We start from the raw sequence: 23,009 nt of genomic DNA, 5'->3' as shown, positions 1-23,009 counted from the left end.
ATTTCCAGACTTATTAATATCAATTTGAAATTAATGCATCGCATCAATCATCAATTTTCAAAACATTCAGTGTTAATAATTAGCACATCAATCACCTTCACAAACTTTATATAAAACATCTTACCCAATTCTTCATTTGTGCTGTCATTATCAGTAGCAAATGGAAATCGTTTTTGCTCAGCAAGCAACTTTGCTTGACTCTGTAAAACATCACATTTTTAAGTGTTCAGCAAACAACAACACAGAATTTAACAGAAAATCCATGTCCTAAATCCTTAAGAGAATGCCTTAAAACATAAAGTTAAAACAAATGTGATTTCACTAAGGTAAGTCAAACCAAGTTCATTCCTAGTCTTCCACAGGGAGAAAAGCTTCTCTTCAGTCAGATGCTACTGTTTTCTGCTCTAACGTAAGGTTAACCAAACCTCAGCAAGAACAGTCAGCATTTTACAAGTGACTGATGTTTCTGTATTGCATTTGCTTAATGTAAAGTTTTCAGGTCTTTTTAAGACACCTTACTTCATATGAAAGTTTATGCTGTTCACCCTATAATTACTCCTTTGTCTCCTGCAAAGGGAAGAGTACAACACAGAAAATAAACACTGAGAAGAGCATCACTCCATCAATGTAGAAAAGCTAAAATTTACAATGCCATACTAAAGAGTCTGTCCTTTCAACAATGACATTCTATCAGTTATGCACTTTGTTCAAACTGTAGCCTTATCTAGGATGTCTGTTCCCTAAATAATGCACCTATAGAAACCAATACTGTCAAAGACAAGCCCCTCAGAAAGGTAAAAAATATTCAGCTCTGATTACTTCCACAAGTACTTTCCATAGACAGCTGTAAGCCTACCAGAGTAGTTTATGTTAGAAAAATACAAAATGTTAATTTAAATCAATAGGTCTTTCAAACTGTTTTAGGAAACAAGAAGGGAGAAAAATAACATCTCTCCATTCAGTTATCTTCTTTCAATTCAACTAAACAGCTCATTTCTACTACTGTGCCAGGTTGTTTTGCCTGACCAATCAAGAGTAGACACATTAATTGTGTCCATAACACAGACATTTAGTTTATCTACAAAGTGCAAAACTTAAAATTGTCAAATTCCATTGCACAATTATTGCCCTGTGTGTCTAATTTTGCCTGCTCTAAGAGCTTGAGTATTTTGGAGAGCATGAATGATTAGCAAATGGATTTTACAAACCTTTTATTTTTTACTGCAATAAAAAGTTAATGTATGAGCTCTGTATTATACTATAGCACTGAAAATTGTTACTCCATCTATATCTGCACCTCTACAGTAACAGAGTGCGGCAGTTATTTCCCTTATAGAGAAAAGCCATTAATAAAACAGCACAAAAATGAGCAGGGTAGAAAGCTAAATGTACATTGCAATCCATATGCATTTACAAACAACATTTTTGTATCACCAATGGCCTTCATGTAATCACCTTTAACATTTAATTCTGCAAAACACTATTCTTCTATAATTGTTTTAATATTAGGAAAAACACCACAACTTTTTTACTGAAGAACAACCTCTTTCTTGGTGGATTTACAAAAACAGATCTACACATCTCTGTCTGCAGACAAAGACAAGATACAGCAAGATCCCACACTGATATTGAAAAATAAGCCCCAAGCAGAAGAATCTCACAATACATTACAATAATTTCCTATGGATTACTGAGCTGCATGTGACAGCAAGAGAAGTACCACTGTCTCACCTCTTTTGTCATTACAGAGTAACAGAACCTGTTGGGGTGGCAGAAAAATTGTTTTCATACTTCCTCAACAAACTCTGAATTCAGGTACAGGTTAAACATCCTGCAACTCTACACACTAAAAAATGTCAGTCACTCTGTCTTCAAGAAATAGGAGAATTTTCATCATAGCACCACATCCCAACAGGTTTAATTCTTGCTCTCTTTTAAACAACTGGTCTCGTTTTTTTTTAACAGGGAAATTTCTTACCAACAATTATACTTTTCACTGTGTTAGAAAGAATTGCTGGTATTATTGGATTAGACTAGAAAGATTTTCTGACCCATATATGATGAAGTCTAAGGAGAATATTCAAGTTAAATAACTGGCTTAGTGGATTTGCAGTAAAATAGTTTTAATTCCCAACTTTGGAGAAGTTGTTTCCAGTCATAATATTGCTTACGCATTCCCTCATAGCCAATAATTTCTAAAAATTTGCCAAAGCTACTTTGGTTATTCACATGGAAATCATGTTAAGATTTTCAACACCTGTACTCTACTGGATGAAGATGCAACATCAGATCCTTGTTCTCAAAAGGCTAAGAGTAGTCTGCAAGAAAACCCAAATTCCAAAATAATCCCCTTGATGTCTCTCTACGAAAAACCACTCTACTTTTGTTAGAATATTCTTCACATGCCAGGTCAGTATCACATTTAGTGAAACACAGTCTGAAGCCTCTCTTATCTTTGCACAATACTACTTCTGTAGAGACTAGAAGTCATTACTCTTACTTTTACACGTTTTGCAGTAAACCCAAGGAAGTTAATCTGGGTAGAAACTACTGCATCTTTTTCAGGTATAGCTCCTGCACTCCCAAAACAAAAAGTTAATCGGTTGATTAACTGAGGTTAGCTCATCTGATTCAGTTAGTTGACAGTCCTAAAGACTCATCACAGATTACTACAAAGTAATACTTCTAATGGCAATTTGAGTTTATTTGTATTTAAGCCTTCTGGGCAGCTATGCATACTGATTAACAGATCTATTTCCATTTATTTCCCTGAACTTCATTCTAACTGGTTATGCAGCTGAAGTTATCTGTAACTTCAACAATCTAGTAAATGTTATACTCTTGATAACATACCAGAATTTTTTCTGTATTCAAGGAAAGTATAGATTCACAAGATGATGGTCCTCCTATGTCACAATCTGATTCATGGAAGTGCAAAAATGATGAATCTACGAGAAGAGAGAGAAAATACTTTCAGAACCCAAAGTTACATGTATGTTCTATTATCACATCTCACATTTCCTCATGTTTGGCTGAACAGCTTCCCCAATGGGCATCCCACGGGGAAGAACTTTCATTAAGTGCTTTCTGCCCATAGCACTACATGCACAGAGCCAGGGAAGCAACAGCTGACATGAAAGCTTCATATAATTAGCTTTATCCCTACTTATGCTTATGGTTAGAAATAGATTAATAAAAAGAGGTGCTAAAAAAATAGGGCAGAGGTGAAAAAGGAGGAAGCTGTAAGCAAATATCAAGAGCTTGGGGTAGGCACATCCTCTTTCAGCATTATGGTTCCATTCTCTCACCCAAAAATTAGCATATAAAATTATCATTCCAATCCCAGAGAGGGAAATAAATTGAATGGACCATAAAGAGGTAGGGGAAAAGCTGCAGAAAACAGAGGTATAAAGACTGTAAAAAGGAGCCAGAATAATGAACTGTAACTGACTGAACATATACAAAGGTAAGCTACTAAGAATGTCATTTCAAAAAGCGTAAGACTGATTCATTTCTCCTAAAAGTCAAACACAGCTTGTTGACATAGCAGAGAAAAAGTTTAAAATATCAAATAAATAATTAAATAAGCAACAACACCTTCTCAGATTGATAGACTACAGAAACCACTACTTTCCCTACATGATGCTTTTAACTGCTATTCCAATAGAATTGTTAACTATCAAATCTTTGGAACCTAAAACTTCTATCATCTTTAAATGTTTCAAGAATAAACAAGAAAAAAAAATATACAGCATTATCTCCTTGAAACCATGTCAAAATTCTAAATTTTATCATCTCCCTTGATGTTTGTAAATATAAACTTGCTGGTAAGTTTGAAAAGATGGGGGCAGGATGCACTCTTATATTTTGACTTCTTAAGGATTGCAGTTAATTAATTCCCTATCTCTCAAGCACAGAGCTAAAAAAGAAAAACAGTCTTCTTCTAAAGAGAATTCAAAGCAGCATGTAAAATAATTCCCTAAATATAGAAACTTGGATCTATCTATGTTGAGCCATAAATGATAACCAGTGGGAGAAATTTTACAACAAAAGCCAGGGTGGTAAAAAGCAGAAGTTCAAAGTTTAAAGTCAGTCCTGTCAGAACAGTGGCAAACCACTCATAGTTTCCAAAAAGAGCGCTGCCAGAATGAGGTTTCATCACTGCCCATTGTTCTTCATATTGGTCAAATACTCCTGTGCTATACCAGCGTTATTAGCACGTTACTTCCTTCTGTTGGTGCTTGTGATTCAGTGACTTAAGAGTTTTGGCTGCAGACTCAACAAGAAACTGTCACTTCAGAGATCAAAACAAAGAGGCGCAGGCATGGCCTACCTCTGGAATAATTTTCTTCACAACAGCAAGGATTTAGTGAAAGAATTTTTTGTAAGGTGGTAGAGAATAAGACAGCCAAGCCACAAGCTTGATACAAGCTACAGCAGGGAAAGGCCCCTCAAATCTTGCAGTTCTCAGGGCAACAAACTGCTTTCTCACATGGAGAAATAGATCTGCCTTTGTCTGCAAGACAGACACAATCAAAATTGAACCACACTAACAACTTCATGAAAATGAAGTTTTCTTCATTTTCAGAAACACCAACCAGAGAAAGTACTTTGGACCTTGTAGCAGGCTACAGGGAAGACTATTTGAGACAAAAAAAAAAATCTCAGCTTCTGTGCAGGTTGTACTAAAACAAAGACCGATAGCTTAAGGGAATTTTTCAATTGGCAATTCATTTAGTCCAAACACAAACAGCAAGGAGTGAATTGCTACACAGCTATTTGAAAGTATGTTCTGTAAGTCAGGCCTATCTTACTACCAGTGCATGCAAGGTACCTGAGATACCTGATGATTCAAGCACAATTCTTTGTATCAATCCTAGTTACACTGGTTTCTTTAAAACAACATCCGCCATTAAATCAAAATCTAATCTTCCAATTCCACCTCTGAAGGAGTACCTTGAGTCAATCATTCATGTCAGGTCTAGTAACAGATGTAATCAAGCGCTTTGCCATTTATTAACTTGTAGGGTATACAGATTTTTATCTCAGCACTGGGTGAAAGTCTCCTCGTTTTATGCTTAAGCTTGAATAATTTGTAGCAATGGTTACCTGAGATAACTTTCACGATCTGATTTCATGTTTACATACTATGGCTCTCAGCCACTGTGGTCACACACACACACAAAAAGGTGATAAAAATCAACCAAAGAACTTTATAATGTGAAGACAAAAGCACATACCCAAGGGAGGGCAGAAAGTAAAAACCCAAGTGCAGGAAACTTGTAAGAAGTTATTTCCACAACATCTATTATTCAAATAGATTATTCTAGTTTTATATTAGTTGTTAGGGAGGACAGGAATTGTTGATACAAGTACAGGCTTTATGAAATAAAGGGCAGAAAAAAATCACAAAACCATGCTGACAGCTAAGATGTCATGACACATCACTGGTTATTCTCTTATACACAATTTAGTATCACATTCCCAGCAACTGACAGACCTTTTTCTTCATCTGTATTATGCTCACATTGTGATTCAGACTGGCATTTTTGTATGTCCCATTCACACCATGCTCAAGATCAACAATCATAATATATTAAGCCACACGATCCAAACACAAAAGGTATCCAAGCAGATAAAAATAGTTTTAACTATGCCTGTATTACAAAACACCAATTAACCTGAAAAATAGCAGAAGATCTGCTACCCAAACTTGGCACCATAAAGAGAAGCATCCAGGTCACCAGTAAAGCAGATATAACTGTAGCTGAAATTAAATCAAGCCACATCTCGGAAACGGAAACACGGAACTGATAGAGTTGGAAGAGACCTATGAAGTCCAACGCTCCTCCAAGGTCACCTCGAGCAGGTGACACAAAAACACATCCAGGTGGGTTTTGAATGTCTCCAGATAGGGAAAATCCACAAGCTCTCTGGGCAGCCTGTTCCAAGTGCTCTGACACCTTTATACAAAGTGATTCTTCCTCAAGCTAAAGAATTTGTCGTATTTTAGTTTGTGGCCATTGCTCCTCATCCTGTCTCTGGGCATCACTAAAAAGTCTGGCACCACACTCTTGACACCTGCCTTTGACATATTTATATACCCTAATGAGATTCCCTCTCACTCCTATTTTCTATAGGCTAAACAGGCCCAGCTCCCACAGTCTCTCTTCGTGAGAGACGTTCCAGACCCCTGGACCCTCTCCAGCAGCTGCTTGTACTGAGAAATTCAGCAATATCAGCACGGAGTGTGGGCATATCCCCATCCTACTGAGCGCAGGAATTAAAAAGCAGGCAGAGTCCAGCTGCTGGGCTCGGGCGGTGAGCAGGGCAGCAGGGATCCTCCCGTGTGGCACCTAAGGTTTGCCCGTCCCAGGCGTGAGAGTTTTTCCTCGGCTCGCCGCCACAGCCTCGGCGGCTCCGCGCCACACAAGGGCACGGCGGGCTCGGCGCTGCCGCGCACGAACGAGGGGCCGCCGGCACCGCCGCCCCGGGCCCGCCGCCGGCACCGCCGCCCCCGCCCGCCGCTCCAGCGGCCCCGCGCCGCCGCCCCGGGGCGCGGACGGTCACCGCGGCGACGCCCCTGCTCACCGCACTCGGCTGAGTACTGCTCCGCCCACTCCCCCGCCGGGCCGTGGCGCTGCCGGTGCCGCTCCTGCTGGAACAGGGACAGCGCCGGGTAGCGCTCGGTGAGGGCGAGCGCGGCCCGGGCCAGCAGGGCCAGCGCGGCCAGCGGCACCCACGGACCGCGCGCCAGCGCGCCGGCAGGTGCCATCTTCACGGCGCGCATGTGCGCCTCCTCAGCCGGGAACACGGGGTGCCCCGCCGCCCCTCCCACGGGGCCGCCCTCGCACTGCCCCCTGGGACATGGAGTTCTCCGCCGGCGCAGTCGGGCGTACGGCAGCGCCAGGAAAACTACACCTCCCGGGATGCAGCGCGGCGCGGTCCCACTATGCGGCGCTCCCGAACGCGGAAACGAGGAGGCGGTGTGGAAGCACTGACAGGGTGGGCGTGCTCCCGCGCGCCATGGCGGCGCTCGGCGCCTATCGCTGTATCGAGTGCAACGAGGAGGCGACGGAGCTGTACCGGGACTACCAGCGCGGGGTGCTCCGTATCTCTATCTGCGTGAGTCGCGGCGGAGAGCAGTGGGAGGGGGAGGCCAGGAATGCACGTGGGAAGCTTTGACGCACGTGGCAGTGGGCCCGGTGGCACGCGGGCTCTGAGCCCCTTGGAGCGCCCCCTGCTGCCGGGCTCGGGCCGGGCCCGCGCGCTGTGGCCGCTTTCCCTGAATCCGGGTGTCCTGTGAGGACAGGCTGAGAGAGTTGGGCCTGTTCAGCCTCGAGAAGAGACGGCTAAGAGGGGGGACTCATCCATGTGTACAAATAGCTGAAGGGAGGGTGTCATGAGGATGGAGCCAGGCTCTTCTCAGTGGTGCCAAGCAATAGGATGAGATGCAATGGGCAGATACCGATGCACAGGAAATTCCACCTGGATATGAGGAAGAAACTCTTCACTGTGCAGGTGACCAGGCACTGGAAGAGATTGTCCAGGGAGGTTGTGGAGTCGCCCTCACTGGAGATGTTCAAGAACCACCTGGCCTCAATCCTATGCCACGTGCTTTAGGATGGCCCTGCTTGAGCAGGGAGCTTGGACCAGATGACCCTCTGTGGTCCCTTCCAGCCTGACCCATTCTGTGTTTCTGCAGGTTTTCTGTCTGCTCTGCTTCCCAGTGTCATTTCCTCCCGTTCCTTGAGTGCACCTGTGTGGTGCAGCTGTCGTGAGTGGCCTGTGTGCTTCTGTGCAGGGCAGTGCAGTGCGTCTGCTGCTGTGTGTGCTCGGCCTGGCTCCTGCTGAAGGGCAGATCTGAACGTGGCTCCATGGTTGAACACGGCGCCCATGCCACTGGACCTAAATGTCAGGGTCTGAGTGATGATTATTTAAAGGGATGTGGGTCCTGGTCAATGGCAAGTTGAGCATGAGCCTGCAGTGCCCTGGTAGCCAGGAGAGCCAACCCTGGCCTGAGGGGCATCAGGCACAGCATCACCAGCCAGGCAAGGGAGGGGATTGTCCTGCTCTGCTCTGAGCTGGGGTGGCCTCACCTCGAGTGCTGGGGGCAGTTTTGGGCAAAGCAGAGTAAGACAGATGTAAAGCTATTGGAGAGCATCTGAAGGAGGATGACAAAGTTGGTGAAGGGTGCAGAGAGGAAGCCCTATGAGGAGCAGCAGAGGTCACTTGGCATATCCAGCTGGGAGAAGGGGAGGCTGAGGGGAGACCTCATTGAAGTCTACAACTTCCTCTTGCTTATTAATCTGGTGCTGATAAACAGATTTAAGGCAACCTTGGAGCCAGTAGATATCACTCATTCCCCTTGGCATTTAACCATTTGAGGACCAAAGATCCTGGTCTATTGGAATTGTGGCATGCCACACAGAACAAAGACTTAAGTCCCAGTTGCTGTATGCATGACAAATGCTAAACTCATATAAAAAGAGTAAAGAACTGAGTAAAAGGAAGAGCAAAGAATCACACATTCCTAGCAATTTGGAATTCTGTCCACCTTTCGCCATGCAGGCCCAGATCTGTACCATTTTTCACTGACTCATGCCAGTTTGTTTCCTCTGGCTATGTTGTGTCATCATGGTTCAGTTTCAGTTCTAGTTGCTCTTACGTGGCACATGTTGTATCGTCAAAAAACTTTCCCTCAATTTCTGGCCACTCAGGCAGTGCTGAGAGCTGGAGACTTGTTAGTTCATGGCACATAAAGTGGAGATGAGAATGCTGAAAGATTGCCAAGATCAAAAGATTCTTTCAGTTGAACTGATGTGACTTTGGGTTTATCTCTGGATGGCAGGAAAGCCGTACTCATGTCTCCAGCTCCCAAGGCCTCATGGTTTCCAATAGAGCAATGCTTGGTTTACTTTTTAATTTGCAAGGATAGTTTTGTCACTGTACCAACTCTATACAGGCGTTCTATTCCATGCACACAAAGCTGTGCTCTGGTCAGAGACCTTGAAAGTTGTTCATCATGCTGCTGACAATGAAAAATAGTCAAGTACTGAGTGTCCTTTAATACCCTTCACAGACTTCCATGAGTAGTGATAGGAGTGTGTCAATGTTATGAAACTTCTTGAAGATCAAACATGAAAATAATGATAGCTTAGAAGTCTTCACTTAAAAATATATGAAGACCCCACTTATCAGTGTAAAACATCATTTATATCAGTTATGCATAAAACATAGAGTGTAGTCCTCTGAAAACTTAAGAAAAGCTGAAGGTATTTAAGAAAAATTGAAGGTCAGGTGAGATTTGAAAGTGATCACTCAGCCTGAGAACATTTTTCAGTTGTCTTTGTGGAATGAGAGCATTGAGTAATCCACTGTAGCATTAAAATAGAAGTAAAAAATTAATAGAAAGATTGTATATTGATACTCAAAGTGAGGCCAATGGGCATCATCTAGATTTTTTTTTTTTTTGTTAAGAAGCATTTGTGTTTCATTCCCATTTTCAAGTTGTACCTGGAAATACTGGCACCTTAAGGAAAAAAAAAAAAAACAGACAACAACTCCAACATTTGTTACATATTGTAAGTAAAATAGAGGGTCCCAGAAAACTGGGAACAAGCCGAACATTGTCAGGATCATCACTGTTTCATATTGACCTACAGACTTTCCCCAATACTATTTTAAAGGTGTCCTTGATACATTAAGAAATCTGCATCAAAAAGGTCTTTGCCATTCTCAGGACGGCCCTGTCATTCAGCACTTCTTGGAACATTATCTCAAGGTTGAAGAAGCTAAGTTCTCCCAGCAGCAACTTCTGTCTAGCCCTGCATTTATTTTAGGATGTGTTTAACCTGATCTGGATGTGATTTTGACATGAAAGATTTAAATTTGAATGCATAAGCAAAATACTATGATTTTGTATTCTGTTATTAATTTGTTGAAGAGAGTGAATTTTTTTAAGAGGCAAATACTAAAAGCTTCCATTAAGGAACATGCGTTTCCAGCCCACAATATTAGAGTTCTGGAAATTCAGCCTAATGTTGCTTAAGTTTAGTTACTGCTCTTAATACAATTAAAAGTTTCTTTGAACTCCATATTGTAATTTTAATGTGGGCAAGCATTAAAGACCTCACAAATGTTATTATCCACCCCGGGAATAAATTTGCAATGGATGCTGAAGGAACTAAAGCAACTTTCTTCTATAAAACATAGAAGTCCATACAGTACACTTGGGTTGGAAAGGTCATGCTTTTTTTAATAACTGTGCAAGGTGGCTAAGTGCCATCAAGTTCTTTTTGAATCTGTTTTGCTTAATTAAGACCATTTTCAGCCTAAGCCTAGCCTAGACCTCTGGCATTGCACATTCCTTCTTGCTGGAGATTCACTTTTAGTGGATGAACCATTTTCTCATCCTGCAGATACTGAGCTGTGGAAGTTGTATTACAAGAGAAAGTTGGACTTCTTCAATATGGTTTTTGTTCAGTGGGATTAGTGAGGAACAACAGGGGAGGGTGTGGAATCTTGGGCATGTTAAGATTCCATCCAGTGCAGGTGACATTTGGCACTCACTTTGCATCTCCTGGGTCTGGGTTTAGTCCTGATCTGTGGATGTGCTGATGTGTTCCTATTCCCAGAGACAAAGTGATGATGAAAGTAAGCCTAGGTGGCTCCTTCTAGAGCAGGTTTTTGGTAATTATTTTAAGACCCTTAAAATTTAATTGATCTCTAAAAAATACAGCAAATCTTTACTGAATATATTACAAACTAACGATTAAGAACAGTCAGGAAAAAATACTGTTCAAATAACACTGCTACTCCAGTAATAATTCTGGGGTGTGGAGTGGGAACACGTTTGGCTAACCTGAAATAAACTCTGCAAAGTGTAATGAATACAGAAAGAAATCAGCAAACTACTTATTCAGAAGTAGAAGGAAAAGCATGCAAACATTTTTAAAATTTGGTTTTCAATTTCATATATGTTGTTACGTTTAAAAATAAAATGTTAAAAATGCTCCAGACCACCAGACTATAACAAAGGAAATTACTTATTGCAATATATAGAGCACAGTCAGGATCCCCCTTGTGTTTTGTAATAAGAAAGCCAAATTGCCTGAGCAGTGCACACTTCATTTAGCTGTTCTGCAATTAAAAAATAATTGAAAAGCTTTTTTTTTTTTTTTTGCAACAAGGCAGAGAGACCTTGCTTTGAATGCAAATCATTTATGTGATATGGAAAAGAATCTGTCAAGAGTACAAAGATCATCCTGGAAAATAACATATGCTAATTTTATGTAACTATTTACAGGCCAACTCACTACTGGAAAAACAATATTTTTAATTTGCTTCCTGAAACTGAATGCATCTGAAACTGGGCTGTTTTGTTTTTCAGTCTGCTGTGACACTTGGCTCTATCCCTAATAAAGAATCCATTTCTGAAAGCAGCACAGCTAATGTGTTTTATTATTTGAGGGTGCAATTGGGATTAAGGGCACTCTCACAAGAGCCTTTAATTTTCCTAAGAACTTATGCAAATGGGCCCCTGTTCACATGGAAGCTATGTAAATGTTGTTACAATTTGCTGTATGTGTAGTCCAGCAAAAAATTGTATCTTAATTTTGCCAAACTCCAAACCCTGGAGAAAGGTATATATAATTTTCTAATGCCCAGAGATTTGCAAATGTATTCCTGATGTGGTTTTCATGGTAGTTTTAAATCAGGATGAAGCTTTATTCTTCAGTGTGTATTTTTACTTTCTATCATGTCCTATGGCTTCCTCTTCAAGAATTCTTTTACTTTCCACAAACCCCATCCCAAAATATTTTTATTTAAAAATAAATAATGTTTTAAAATTAGAGAGATTAATCAAAAAAAGTAATGTTCATATACTTTAGAAACCTTATCCTTCAGGGACAGAAGGTGTTTTCTCAAATAATTGTATACTGCATTGTATTAAGCACACATTTGTGAACACTGTTTCAAGTTGAATATCTTTGATGAACAAAGCAAGAGTTATGTCTTTTGAGTAATGATTTATAAAAGGCTGATAAATGTGAAGTTTGAATTAACATATCAGTGCTTTTTTTTGGTCATATTTAATACAACTGAGACTTTAAAATGTATGTTACTTTCCTTAAATGTTTTGGATTGCTTTGATCAAGAAGAATCTCATGTACTACATTATCAAGAAGATGGTCACTTCTGAAGTTTTCGTTTTTTTTTAATTTGCCTTTGCTAATTGGTTTTAAATTTTTTAAAGATAACTAAGCAAACTTCTAAGTTATGAAAGTGGAAGAGTTTCTTTAAAAAACAACAAGCATAGTCAAATCTTCCTAAATATTTGATTAGTCAAAGAGTTCTTAAAGTAATAGCCATTTAAATTTGCTGGAATATTGATATACTTTTAACTTATCCTTTTTTAGGGGAGCACAGTATCTGTTGGACTTTCGTATGTCACTATCAAACATTCATAATGTTCCTTAAATTTACCAAATCAGAAGATGTGTAAATAGAATTTATGGTGTGAAGCTTGACTTTTTTCTTTTGCAACGTAATCTGAAAGTATCTTTTAATCAAACTAGTCTCTATTTTTTCAAGAAAAAAAGACCAGTTACTTATTTCTGATGCCAATTACATATTTAAGGCACAAGTTGAAAAATGGCTGAAAGTGTAGAGAAATCCAGTTACCTCTTTCTCCTGCTTTTGTGATACCTAAGGCACATCTTTGAGAAAGTCCAAAGAAGATGAAAAAGCTCGGGTATGTTAAAGATGTGCCTTCTTCATGCATTCTACCCAGGCCACTGACTAGAGCTGTGCAGAACAGCAGTGGGGAACTAGACATGGGCACCAGGATTGTAGTTAAACTGCCTGACTAAAATCTTAAAAGTAAGTGTGCAAGCAGTTCTCCATAGCTGAGTGCTCATACTAATCTTCTCTCCAAGTGTTAGTGATTATCAGGATCCTCAAAGTTACATCCCTTTAACTAGCTGAAACTATCTGGTGAAACCTGTACTTAAACTGCATCAGTCCTTGCTTGCACTGTTTTTGCTGAAGTCGGGCTTTACTCACAGGTTTCCTTCCTTCCAATTTGAGGTTGGTGTCAGATGTTTTAGTAATATAGCTGGAAAAAATAATGAAATAGCCAAGTATGGAAAAAAAATTCTTCCTAGAGGGCATATTAGTTCTGTAGTATACTAATGTTACAGCAACCATCAGCCAATTAGTCTGTAGCAGTGCACACGCAAGTCTTTTGCAGCAAAGGTGGTTTGTAGGTCTCACAAATCCCTGGGTGAACTCACACTGGCTAGGTCACTTGCTTGGTAAGCACAGGGAATTTTTCCTTCTTGCAACAGAGACTCATAAATAAAGTATCTTAGGAATATAAAATATATTAAGAACAGGGCTGTCATCTAGCTCTAGAAGACAAAAATACTAAATTCAACATAATTTTCACAGCTGCAGAGAAGGTTTGGTATTTGACTGCCAGAAGCTGTGGGGCAGAAGATGCCACTGTTTGTATATTCATTTGCAGCAGTCTCTGCAGTAAATTTCTGATTTGTTGGTTTTGCCTGGATGGTTGGTCTGATAAATTCTCATTGTCTAAAAATCATTTCAGCTGTAAGTGAAAATTTTTCAATACCTCTTAATTGCAAATTTTTTGATCAGTATTTGATTGGGATCCTCTGATTGAAAATACCATTCTTTACTCAGAAAGATTTTTGGTCCTGGTCAGAAACTGTTCTGACGTAGAAGAATTTGAGAGCATAATAAAACTGGGTATATGTAGGATACTCTTCGTTTGACCTTTATGACACCCATTGTGTTGAATAATCCTACTTTGTCCAGTGCTTGTGTGAATAAACCTACTAAAAAAATTGCACTTGTCTGATGCTACATCAACCCAGAGATTTGACATATGCAAATTACTACCTATAAGAATATGTTTATGATTTTTAAGTAGAAAGAAATTCAGCAAGACACTGCCTCTAATTAAAGCAGCAATTTCTTTTTCACTCTACTAAATCTTACAAGTGTGGTCTTGTGTTATGCCCTTTTTCCATCTAATTCATTTTATTTTTAGATTTATCAAACTCTTGGTTAATTGAGGGAGTTTTTTAATTCATTACCTCTAACTTGTATACTGTCATACACCATGTTGACTTACTGAAATTAGTTGAGTTTTTCCTTAGGCTGGACCAAACCCTGATTAGAGATTGCAGCATTCCCTAGACCCTGTATTCAGTTTATGTATTTGTTCAGATGCTTTTCTTGACATTGATGTTGGACTTCTGAGTCAATTTGCTGGTGAAATTCTGCATTCTCAGATTCAACAAAAATAATTCTGTTAAATACCAAGGGAGTGTTAACTTTGGACACTGTCCTAGTTTTGGTTGATTTAATTTTATGCCTAGTAGCTGGTAGAGTGCTGTGTTTTGGATTCAGCATGAGAATAATGTTGATAACACACTGATGTTTTAGTTGCTGCTATTAGTGCTCACCCCAAGTCAAGGGCTTTTCAGCTTCCCATGCTCTGCCAGCCAGCAGGAGCACAAGGAGCTGGGAGGAAGCACAGCCAGGAGAGTTGACCCAAACTGGCCAAAGGGATACTCCATACCCCATAGAGTGTCATGCCCAGTAAATGAACTGGGAGAGGTGGCTAGGAGGGGCTGATCACTGCTCAGGGATGGAATGGGCATTGGCCAGCGTGTGATGAGAAATCACATTGTGCAGCTCTTGTTTCATCTCTCTATTATTATCTTCCATTTCATTACTATTATTATTACATTTTTCTTTATTTCAATTATGAAAATATTCTTTTCACCACCCATGGGTTTAACATTCTGAGTCTCCTCCTCATCCTATTGCAGGGTGAGTGAGTAGCAGTGTGGAACTTAGTTGGTCTTTTTATGACAGAAGAAATTGAGAAACCCATGTGTTCCGTCCTGGGAGTTTGTCTGTAGGTGTGTGTTGTCTGCGAGATGCTGCGTTTTTGAGTGTTGCAGCATTTTAGAAAGTGGTGTGCCAACATTTCTCTTCTGGCAGTGCACCACCATGCGCTCATTATAACTGAAATAGAGACAATTTCTGTGACTGTTGTGTTCTCAGCATGGCAGCTAATGTGAAGGCCTAGGGGACCAAGATAACTGAGGACAGCTTGGAGGAACCAAGTAGCCAGACTGGAGGATTAGTCTGGCAGCAGGAGAAAGCTGGCCTGCAGGAGAGCACCCTTTTGCAAGTGCACTTGTTCGGGCTGAAGTGGTGGCTGCTGCTCCTCTGCTGCTCTTCAGCTCTCTGCTAGAATTTACTTCCTCCTTAGGTCCACTAGATGAGCCTTTTGTGAGATTACTTAACCCTCCTGCTCACAGTGCAACAGCCTTTTATTAGCACTAACTCAAATCAAGGAGTGATCAGCCAGGCAGGTAAATCAATAGAGCTAGAGGAGATTGATGACCAGCAGTTCCCAGTGGTCTGGGTGAAATAGCCTCTCTAGCAGAACCAGCAGGTGTGTTGGAAAAGTGATGTTTTAGTGTCCTACCACTGTTTAGTGGCAACTGACTCTTTGGCTGTGGATCTGTGTGAAAACTACATTATCAGTATTCTGAATGTATTGGTGTTTGCTTAATGATGGAAAACTGGTTGAAACAGACAGACAATTTAACAGTAGGGAAGAATAATGCAACAGCAAGAAACATTTACTGTCTCCTTGAAATGAAGAAAAAGGTAGGATAGGAGGATAAAGCATCTCTGAAAATAAAAAAGTGATAGAATAAAATAATTTTATTTCTAAAATATACTCAAAAGAACACAAATAAAATATGCAGTAGATGAGCCATGATCAGTTAACCTTTAGGATAATACTGGTGCGTTTCTTGAGTCTTAGAAAAGTAGCTTAGTTTTTTGCATCTGTAGAGCACAAAATGGTAACTAAGTCCATTCCTGCATATTTCATTATTGACCTTAATCCAAACCCTGTAAAACTCAGTAATAAATCTTTCTATTTTATAAGGGAACTCTGTGTGTCAAGTGTAGTGTCAAGGGAGAAGAAGCAATTTTTCTGGGTGGATTAAAACTGTATTGAAAATGAAGATGACATTAGGGAAAAACTAATAATAATTGAATTGCTAATTTGTATTTATCCAGTTGTACTAAGATCAGAGAAAAATTTTATAAACTTTCCTTTTTTTTTTTCCCTAATTGTTCTTATTTTGTGATTTTCAGAAATCCTGCCAGAAACCTGTGGATAAATACATTGAGTATGATCCTGTTATCATCTTGATTAATGCTGTTTTATGCAAAGCACAAGCATACAGGCACATTCTTTTCAATACAAAGATAAATGTAAGTTGCTATGTTCCTACCTTGAGGGTTTTTTTGTTAAAAATGTATTTTGGTTTGGTAAGTCTGTTGTAATAGTTATAAAACTTTAAAGACTGTTCATCTCCTGCACTTCTACAGATTTCAGCAAGCTGAACCAGTTATATCATGAATAGAACACATGGAATCTCAAGCTCCCACTGTTACTCAGACACCTTCTGTCTTCACAGAAGTGATGCTGCAGTACCAACAAATACAAAGTCATCTTACATGTTAAAGAGGAGCTACAAAGAACTGTTCATGCAGTTTTCTACCTAATCTCTAACCTGCCTATCACGTTAATTGGTGCTAAAAGTACGATGTGCTAAATTCCACTGTAGGAGAAAGACCTAATTGCAGATTAATTTTCAAATTGAATTTCTGTTGGAAACAATTATTTTTCAAATGAACAGTAGGAATATAACATATCAAATTAACAATACTGTGCCAGTTAAACTTACTGTACTAATTTCTCATAAATTTCTTTCTGTGTAATTAACCATGCCCTCAAAACCAGAGCAAAAAATGGTGGCTTTCCCTTGAAGTGTGGTTGATGCAGAATTACTTAGTTGGGCTGGCCAGCCTGGAGTGTAGAAGTGTAATGTTTTAGTATTGCATATTTTTACTCTAAGGACAGATTTCCCAGGAGAGGGAAGCTGATCTAGAGTGAAATCTCTAAACATAAGTATGTATGTTCATGTTGGTACCTCTTAGCCAGTTCATTTTAAGCAGTGTAGAATAAATACACTTGTTTCATCTTTCAATAGTTTTTTAATTAAGTTAGCTCCTAGAGATTGGTAATGATGTTTCCTGTGAGGCTTCTGCGAGGACTGTCTGTGAAAAGTTCATCTATTAAAATAAATTGAGTTGAATTTTAAACTGGCAAAGTCTGTGCATGTATGTGCAGTTGGCATAACTTGCCTCCAATGGAAAAAGTAGAATCCAGCACAGAAATTGTTATGGCTTGTTTAAATCTGTATAAGACCAGAAATCACCTCATATATGCACTGCCTTGTAGACTGTATATTGTGGAAACATGCTAACTGTTGGCCCTCACAACATGATTTTGACAACAGTTCAGAAGATATTTTAAATAGTTTTGTTTGGTTATATTGCTCCCTTTATTTTTGGTGCCTTACCCTTATATGAGCTAAGAAATATTTTGGTATAACTACACTACCAGTTTCTTGTAATGGAGATTGTCCCAGGGAAAAAGAGAAACAAAGCCACTTAAACCAGTTTGCTGAATGGAGTAGTTGCCCTTGAACAGAAATTTTAGATAGTATAATTCTGTGCTGGCAATGGCACAATTTTGGTTTTTCATTCCTAGCCAAATAGCCTTCCCAATTTTAATAGTATAGATCAGGCCTTAACCACAGTTATATACCCTCTTCTATACAGAACTGTTCATGCAGTTTTGTGCGTGTTGTAATTTGACTACCATGTCAACAGATGTTAAAAGGATGATGTGCTAATCTAGTGGCTCAACAGAAGTAATTTTGCTTATATACTAAAGAAAAATAACACACCTGCAGTGTTTGTGTAGAGGTGTTTAGATGTATTTTAAATACTGATTTATTGCTAAGGCTTTAATTTGTGCTGATTTAATACTACTACTTTTATTATTCTTTCATTTACCAGATTCATGGGAAGCTCTGCATATTTTGTTTGCTCTGTGAAGCTTATCTCAGGTGGTTGCAACTACAGGATTCAAGCCAAAATACAGATCCTGATGACTTAATCAGATATGCCAAAGAATGGGATTTTTATAGAATGTTTGGCATAGCTTCTTTAGGTAAGATTGGTGATTTATATTATATATTCTTTAAGCATTGAAGAACTTCAAGCCCATGCTGCAAAAATTGATACAGAATGGATGTGATGTCCAACCCAGTATGGTTACACAATTACACACATACTCTCTAACTTGCCTGCATTTAATGCAAATGCCTGTTTTGGTCCTAATGACAGTTCAGACTGATACGATCAGCATGAGATATGAAGAGACTGAAAAGCGGCCATATTCAGAAATTTTTGCCTCATATCTCTTGACATAGTTTGAAGATCAGTGTAGAGTTCAGCCTTATTCCATGTTTCTGTTGACTTCAAGGTTTATTATTCATTAAGGTGATACAGCTATTCCCAATTGTTTACTTTAGTATCTGCTTGAGGTTGGTTTTTTTGAACAAATACAGACCAGTGTAATCCACAATAAAGAGTAAATACTTCTGTGCTCTAAGACTGCACTTGAAGGCAGGGGAGTGGTTTTGTTCTATGCTGGTTAAAACATTTTTTATCATACTTCTTCAGATGTGATAGTGTTTTAATCAAACTTGCAGACTAAAACCAATATTTTTCTTACACATTCAGAGCTTAATTTAAATCCTTTATTGTCTAATGTTGTTTTAAGTAGGTTTTTATAATGTCAGTAAAAATATTGAGCTGATTTTTCAGTAGTGACTCATCTATTACAATTATTGTGGGAGTTTCTTTGACATTTGCATTAATTCCAGCATATCACAGGAGTGGTGTCAAAAAAAGTCTGGTAGCTTGGTGTTCTTTCTCATGCTGGATGAAAAGGGTTCATTTCTGGTGACCTTTTGCAAAGAAGGATTGATTTTGTTTTACAGCCTAACAGACAGCTGAAAAAAACTCCTCTCTTGTTGCTAAAAAATGAAAGTGAGAGGTTCTTGTGCTTAACTTCCTCTGCTATATGGAGTCAGAAATCACAAATATTATAATTCTCTAGATAGAATCCTGTGATAGAATTACTCTGAATGTCGTGATACTGAATTGGTTTAAGAAATATTTGGATATTAAAATGAACACAGGAGATAGAGAACATTTGTATTTGCCTGTAGCTTTTAAAATGTGACTCCATTGCATTTGGGACATGTAATTGGAACATGTCACTTAAATTCAGTAAGATCTGGACTTGATTTTTGGCATTTTGTTCTTACTTTCCAATGCCTCTTATCTCCTTTCAGAGCAAACTTCATTTTTCATTGGCATTTTTATTACCTTGTGGTGGATGACACCTGAGATGCTGAAAACAAAGTCTGACTTCATCTTACTTCTCAAAGCACTGCTGTTGTCCACCTATGGAAAGCTCCTGCTAATTCCAGCTGTTATTTGGGAGCACGACTACACGCCTTTGTGCCTTGCATTTATAAAAGTATTTGTCTTGATATCAAACTCTCAGGCAATTAGAGGTACATTTTTGCATTTTATATACTGCATTATGTGTATAGAATATTTGTGAAAGACTGTTGATGTTACAGAAGTAATTATTATTGTTATGTTTTAAATCTGTATCAGATACATGAATGAAATAGCTCTAGTTTAAAACTGTGTTCCTTAAACTTTAATAGAAAGTGATTGAAACAAAAAAAAAATTCTAAAAGGAAGAAAGAAAGTACCTCTTATCTCACCATTATCTCTTTGTATATATGGTATTATATCCACCAGATCCATCTGTTACAATTTGAGGCAACTCATGGATCATTAAAACATAAAAAATAGATTTCTTTTGGGTTTCTGAAAAATGAAAATTTCATATTAATTTTATTAATGTCTTTGTAATATAGTGGTTTAACAAATTTGTGTGATTTCTAATACACGCAAATTAATATGAATTCTCATATGATTTCTATGATTTTAAATGGTACATGATAAATTTGTTCTGGCTTTTTTTGCAGTTACATTGAACTTGAACCGAATACTCCCTTGGTTTGCCATCTTCTTTGGATTAATTTTGGAAGATGGTGTGGTCTGCTTGTTCCAGAAAATGGGATGGGATGTTTGAAATGTCAGCCCAGTGAAGAAATACTAACAACATGATGATCATTTTCTAGGAATGATCTCTGCCAGCAGGCTACAAAAGCCCTGTTTTCATAGGGATAAAGAAGGTGATAGATAACAAAAAAGCATTGCAGGTTTGGCTATTTACTGTGCTGAGCCATAAAACTTCAGCCTTAGGTTGTTTATTTTCCCATTAAAAATATGAATGTCTCACTATCCTAACAGTTTTATAAATCTGGCTGCATAGCTGTGGCTGTAAGAAGAAAGGTACACTAAAAAAACCTAGCCCTGCTACCAATCAGTGCATTTTGGCAGAGAGAGGAGGATGAATTGTTCCCTTAAGAGGAAGGGAGTCAGTGGAAAAATGTAAAAGCCAAAATTTATATTTCCGCAAAACCAGATTTTCAAAGAGAAAAGTGAATATTTGCAAATAGTTTATTAGAGAAAAAGCAAGTATTCCAGAGTGAAACTACAGTGGGAATACCAAGCTGCATTCTCTGGAATGTTTGTGTAACAATCCAAATTAATAAAGTATCTAGTTCTAGAGTAATCTCTAGCAATGATCATTTTAAACTGGCTTGAAATTCTAGGCGATCTCATAAATACTTGAAATTTTGTGTGATCTCATAAATGCTGCTTTGTTCTGAAAGCTGAAGAGAGTGAAGGGACTGACCCCCAACATGCAGGGCTCTTAGGGATACTGCTTCTTCTGCATTTAAGTCACATCCCTCACACCCAGTCCTCATCTGGCTGTTCATTTAATGGAAACAAAAATTGAAACATGAGGCTATTCAATAGAGTAGTAGTTTAAAAATTAACAAACAAACAAAAATGTTTATGCCTAAATTAATGAAGAAACATTTGTAGACATTCTGGACCTTCTTCCTCAGCAGGCAAAAGGAGGGCTAAGTAGCCCACAAAGGAACTGACAGAATCAGACTCCACAAGACAGTAAAAAGGGCACAAACCCACTTTTGTGCAGACCAGTTTCCATTCATTCCATCCAATATTTTACTCTCCTGATTGAGTTCTGGAAGGCCTTACTGTCCATAGGGATTGCTTCCATTCTTTGTTTTCCTCAGATGCTGTCTCATGTCTGTGTTTTCCAGAATGAATCAAAAAACATTTTGCAACATTTTCAAGTTAATTCCCAACAGGTTTAGAGTAAGTCTAGATTATGAACACAAAAGACATCAAATGTGTTTGTCTGATGGAACTGCCCATGCTATGCAAGTTACTTGATCAGAAAAGCAAACGGTTGCTGATTCTCTTTTACTAAATCAAAGGCTGACAGCCCTTTTGTTGTGTTACATTTTGCAACTTCCTAAGCATGTCAGAGAAAGCAAAAAACCCAAAATTGTAACTTTTTAATGTACGTGAGACTCTTAATTTGATTGGTAATTAATTAATTTCCTCAAGTCAAGTCTGCTTTGTCCAAGACAGTAACTGGTGACTAAACTCTCTCCATTCTTATCTCAACCCGTGGGCCTTTCCTTTTGTTTTCTCTCTAGTGCCTGACTGGGGAGTGACAGAGCAGCTTTGGTGGGCATCTGATATTCACACTGGCACAGGCAGTGGTTTCAATCTAAAGGCTGAGTGGAGCCCATTTCAGTGTAACTAATGCAGGTTATTATATGTAAACATGATGTTGTCAGCGGCAAAATTGTAAATACAATGTATATAAATTTTATTTGAGGCTAGTCTTAAATTAAACTTTATTTTGAATTTGTAAAAACTGATTTCAGGTATTTTCTGAGGTTTTTTTTCAGAACACCTAGAATGGACACGAACGCATTCTGAAAGAAGCAGTGTTTACCTATTGTGTCACATACACTGACATATATCAGTTATGCACTTTGTAATGCTGCCAGGAGTCACCACTGCCCTTACACAACTTTGAAGCAAAAGAAGACAATTAAAAGTGACAGAGCTGTGGAACAAAAGCAGGTGTGGTACAGGTTCTCAGTCTTCAGAGGCATCATTAATAATGTAGGGCATTCAGCATTGCTTGGTGTTAAAGTTACTCCTTTACCGAAACTAACATGACAAATACACTAACATTTCATAAATCTAGGCAGAGCTTAAGGACACCCACTGGGGAGGGGGGGGTGCAGATTAGTGCAATTTTTATGCTTTTGAAAGCATATGGTGCTTCAGAGAGAACCAAGACTATTTTAAGCTTCTGTCTGTTTAAAACCATCACATCTCTCTTGCTTTTACTCTTTATTGTCTTTTGAACGTCTCTTTTTTTCCATCAACTTTTTGTAATGAAACAGTTACCTGTGCTGGAAGATGGATGGCAAATAGCTCTTTCTGGGTATCATAATCTGTTTCATTAAGTTATAGGAGAGGATTTATTTGAGTTAAAAATACAGCAGCCTGGGAGTGAACCTATAGAAACTCAAACTCTTTTGAGTTTTGCTTGGAATCAGAAGGGGTATTGTGGCCTGTGGAGCAAATTCAGAACTGTGTTGCATGAAATGCACAGAAAAACCAGGGGTATTACTGAGACTTGGATTGAGCAATGGCTTAGTGATTGCACAGTGGGAGCTGGGAACTCCTGTGGGTCCTTAGGCCATGTAGCAAGTAATTAGAAATTAGTGTATGCAAAATTTGAGAATTACAGTAAAAGCTAAGGAGAGTTAAAAGAGAAAGTAGGAGTCTGGCAGACTTCTACAAAATTAAGATGGCAATAAAAACTAAGGAGATAGCATCTTGAGAAAAATATGTAAGAAAATATGCAGTATAGATGTTTATATCATTAAGCAAATATAAAAACATTCTACCAAGTTTACAAATTATGAACATGAAAAAAGAGTAGTATTATTTGCAGACTTTTTTGTAATAGTCTAAGT

General features: G+C 38.8%; 2 protein-coding genes across 3 annotated transcripts in view; one reads left to right on the top strand and one right to left on the bottom strand.

The window, feature by feature from the left end:
• Positions 1 to 6,790, bottom strand: part of TTC13 (tetratricopeptide repeat domain 13) — a 39,666-nt gene extending 32,876 nt beyond the window's left edge. The window contains exons 1-3 of one of the 2 annotated variants that reach the window (XM_031504327.2): positions 6,592 to 6,790; positions 2,854 to 2,948; positions 125 to 200 (exon numbers count right to left, since the gene is read on the bottom strand). In XM_031504327.2, the coding sequence (XP_031360187.1) occupies positions 125 to 200; positions 2,854 to 2,948; positions 6,592 to 6,790 (370 nt within the window). Of the gene's footprint in view, positions 1 to 124; positions 2,487 to 2,853; positions 2,949 to 6,591 lie in introns of those variants that run through there. The other variant, XM_077782104.1, reaches the window with a different exon arrangement.
• ARV1 (ARV1 fatty acid homeostasis modulator) lies at positions 6,789 to 22,376 on the top strand. The gene is given in 7 exon segments (XM_021527156.2): positions 6,789 to 6,822; positions 6,825 to 7,004; positions 7,007 to 7,125; positions 16,219 to 16,338; positions 17,995 to 18,148; positions 19,341 to 19,565; positions 20,052 to 22,376. Coding segments are annotated over 7 exon segments (939 nt in total). The 3' UTR covers positions 20,159 to 22,376.
• Positions 22,377 to 23,009: the final 633 nt, after the last annotated feature.

This window comes from Lonchura striata, chromosome 3, assembly GCF_046129695.1.
Source record: "Lonchura striata isolate bLonStr1 chromosome 3, bLonStr1.mat, whole genome shotgun sequence".
Taxonomy (NCBI): Eukaryota; Metazoa; Chordata; class Aves; order Passeriformes; family Estrildidae; genus Lonchura; species Lonchura striata.
Note: the sequence above shows the minus strand (reverse complement) of the source record. Positions and strands in the feature narration are given on the sequence as shown.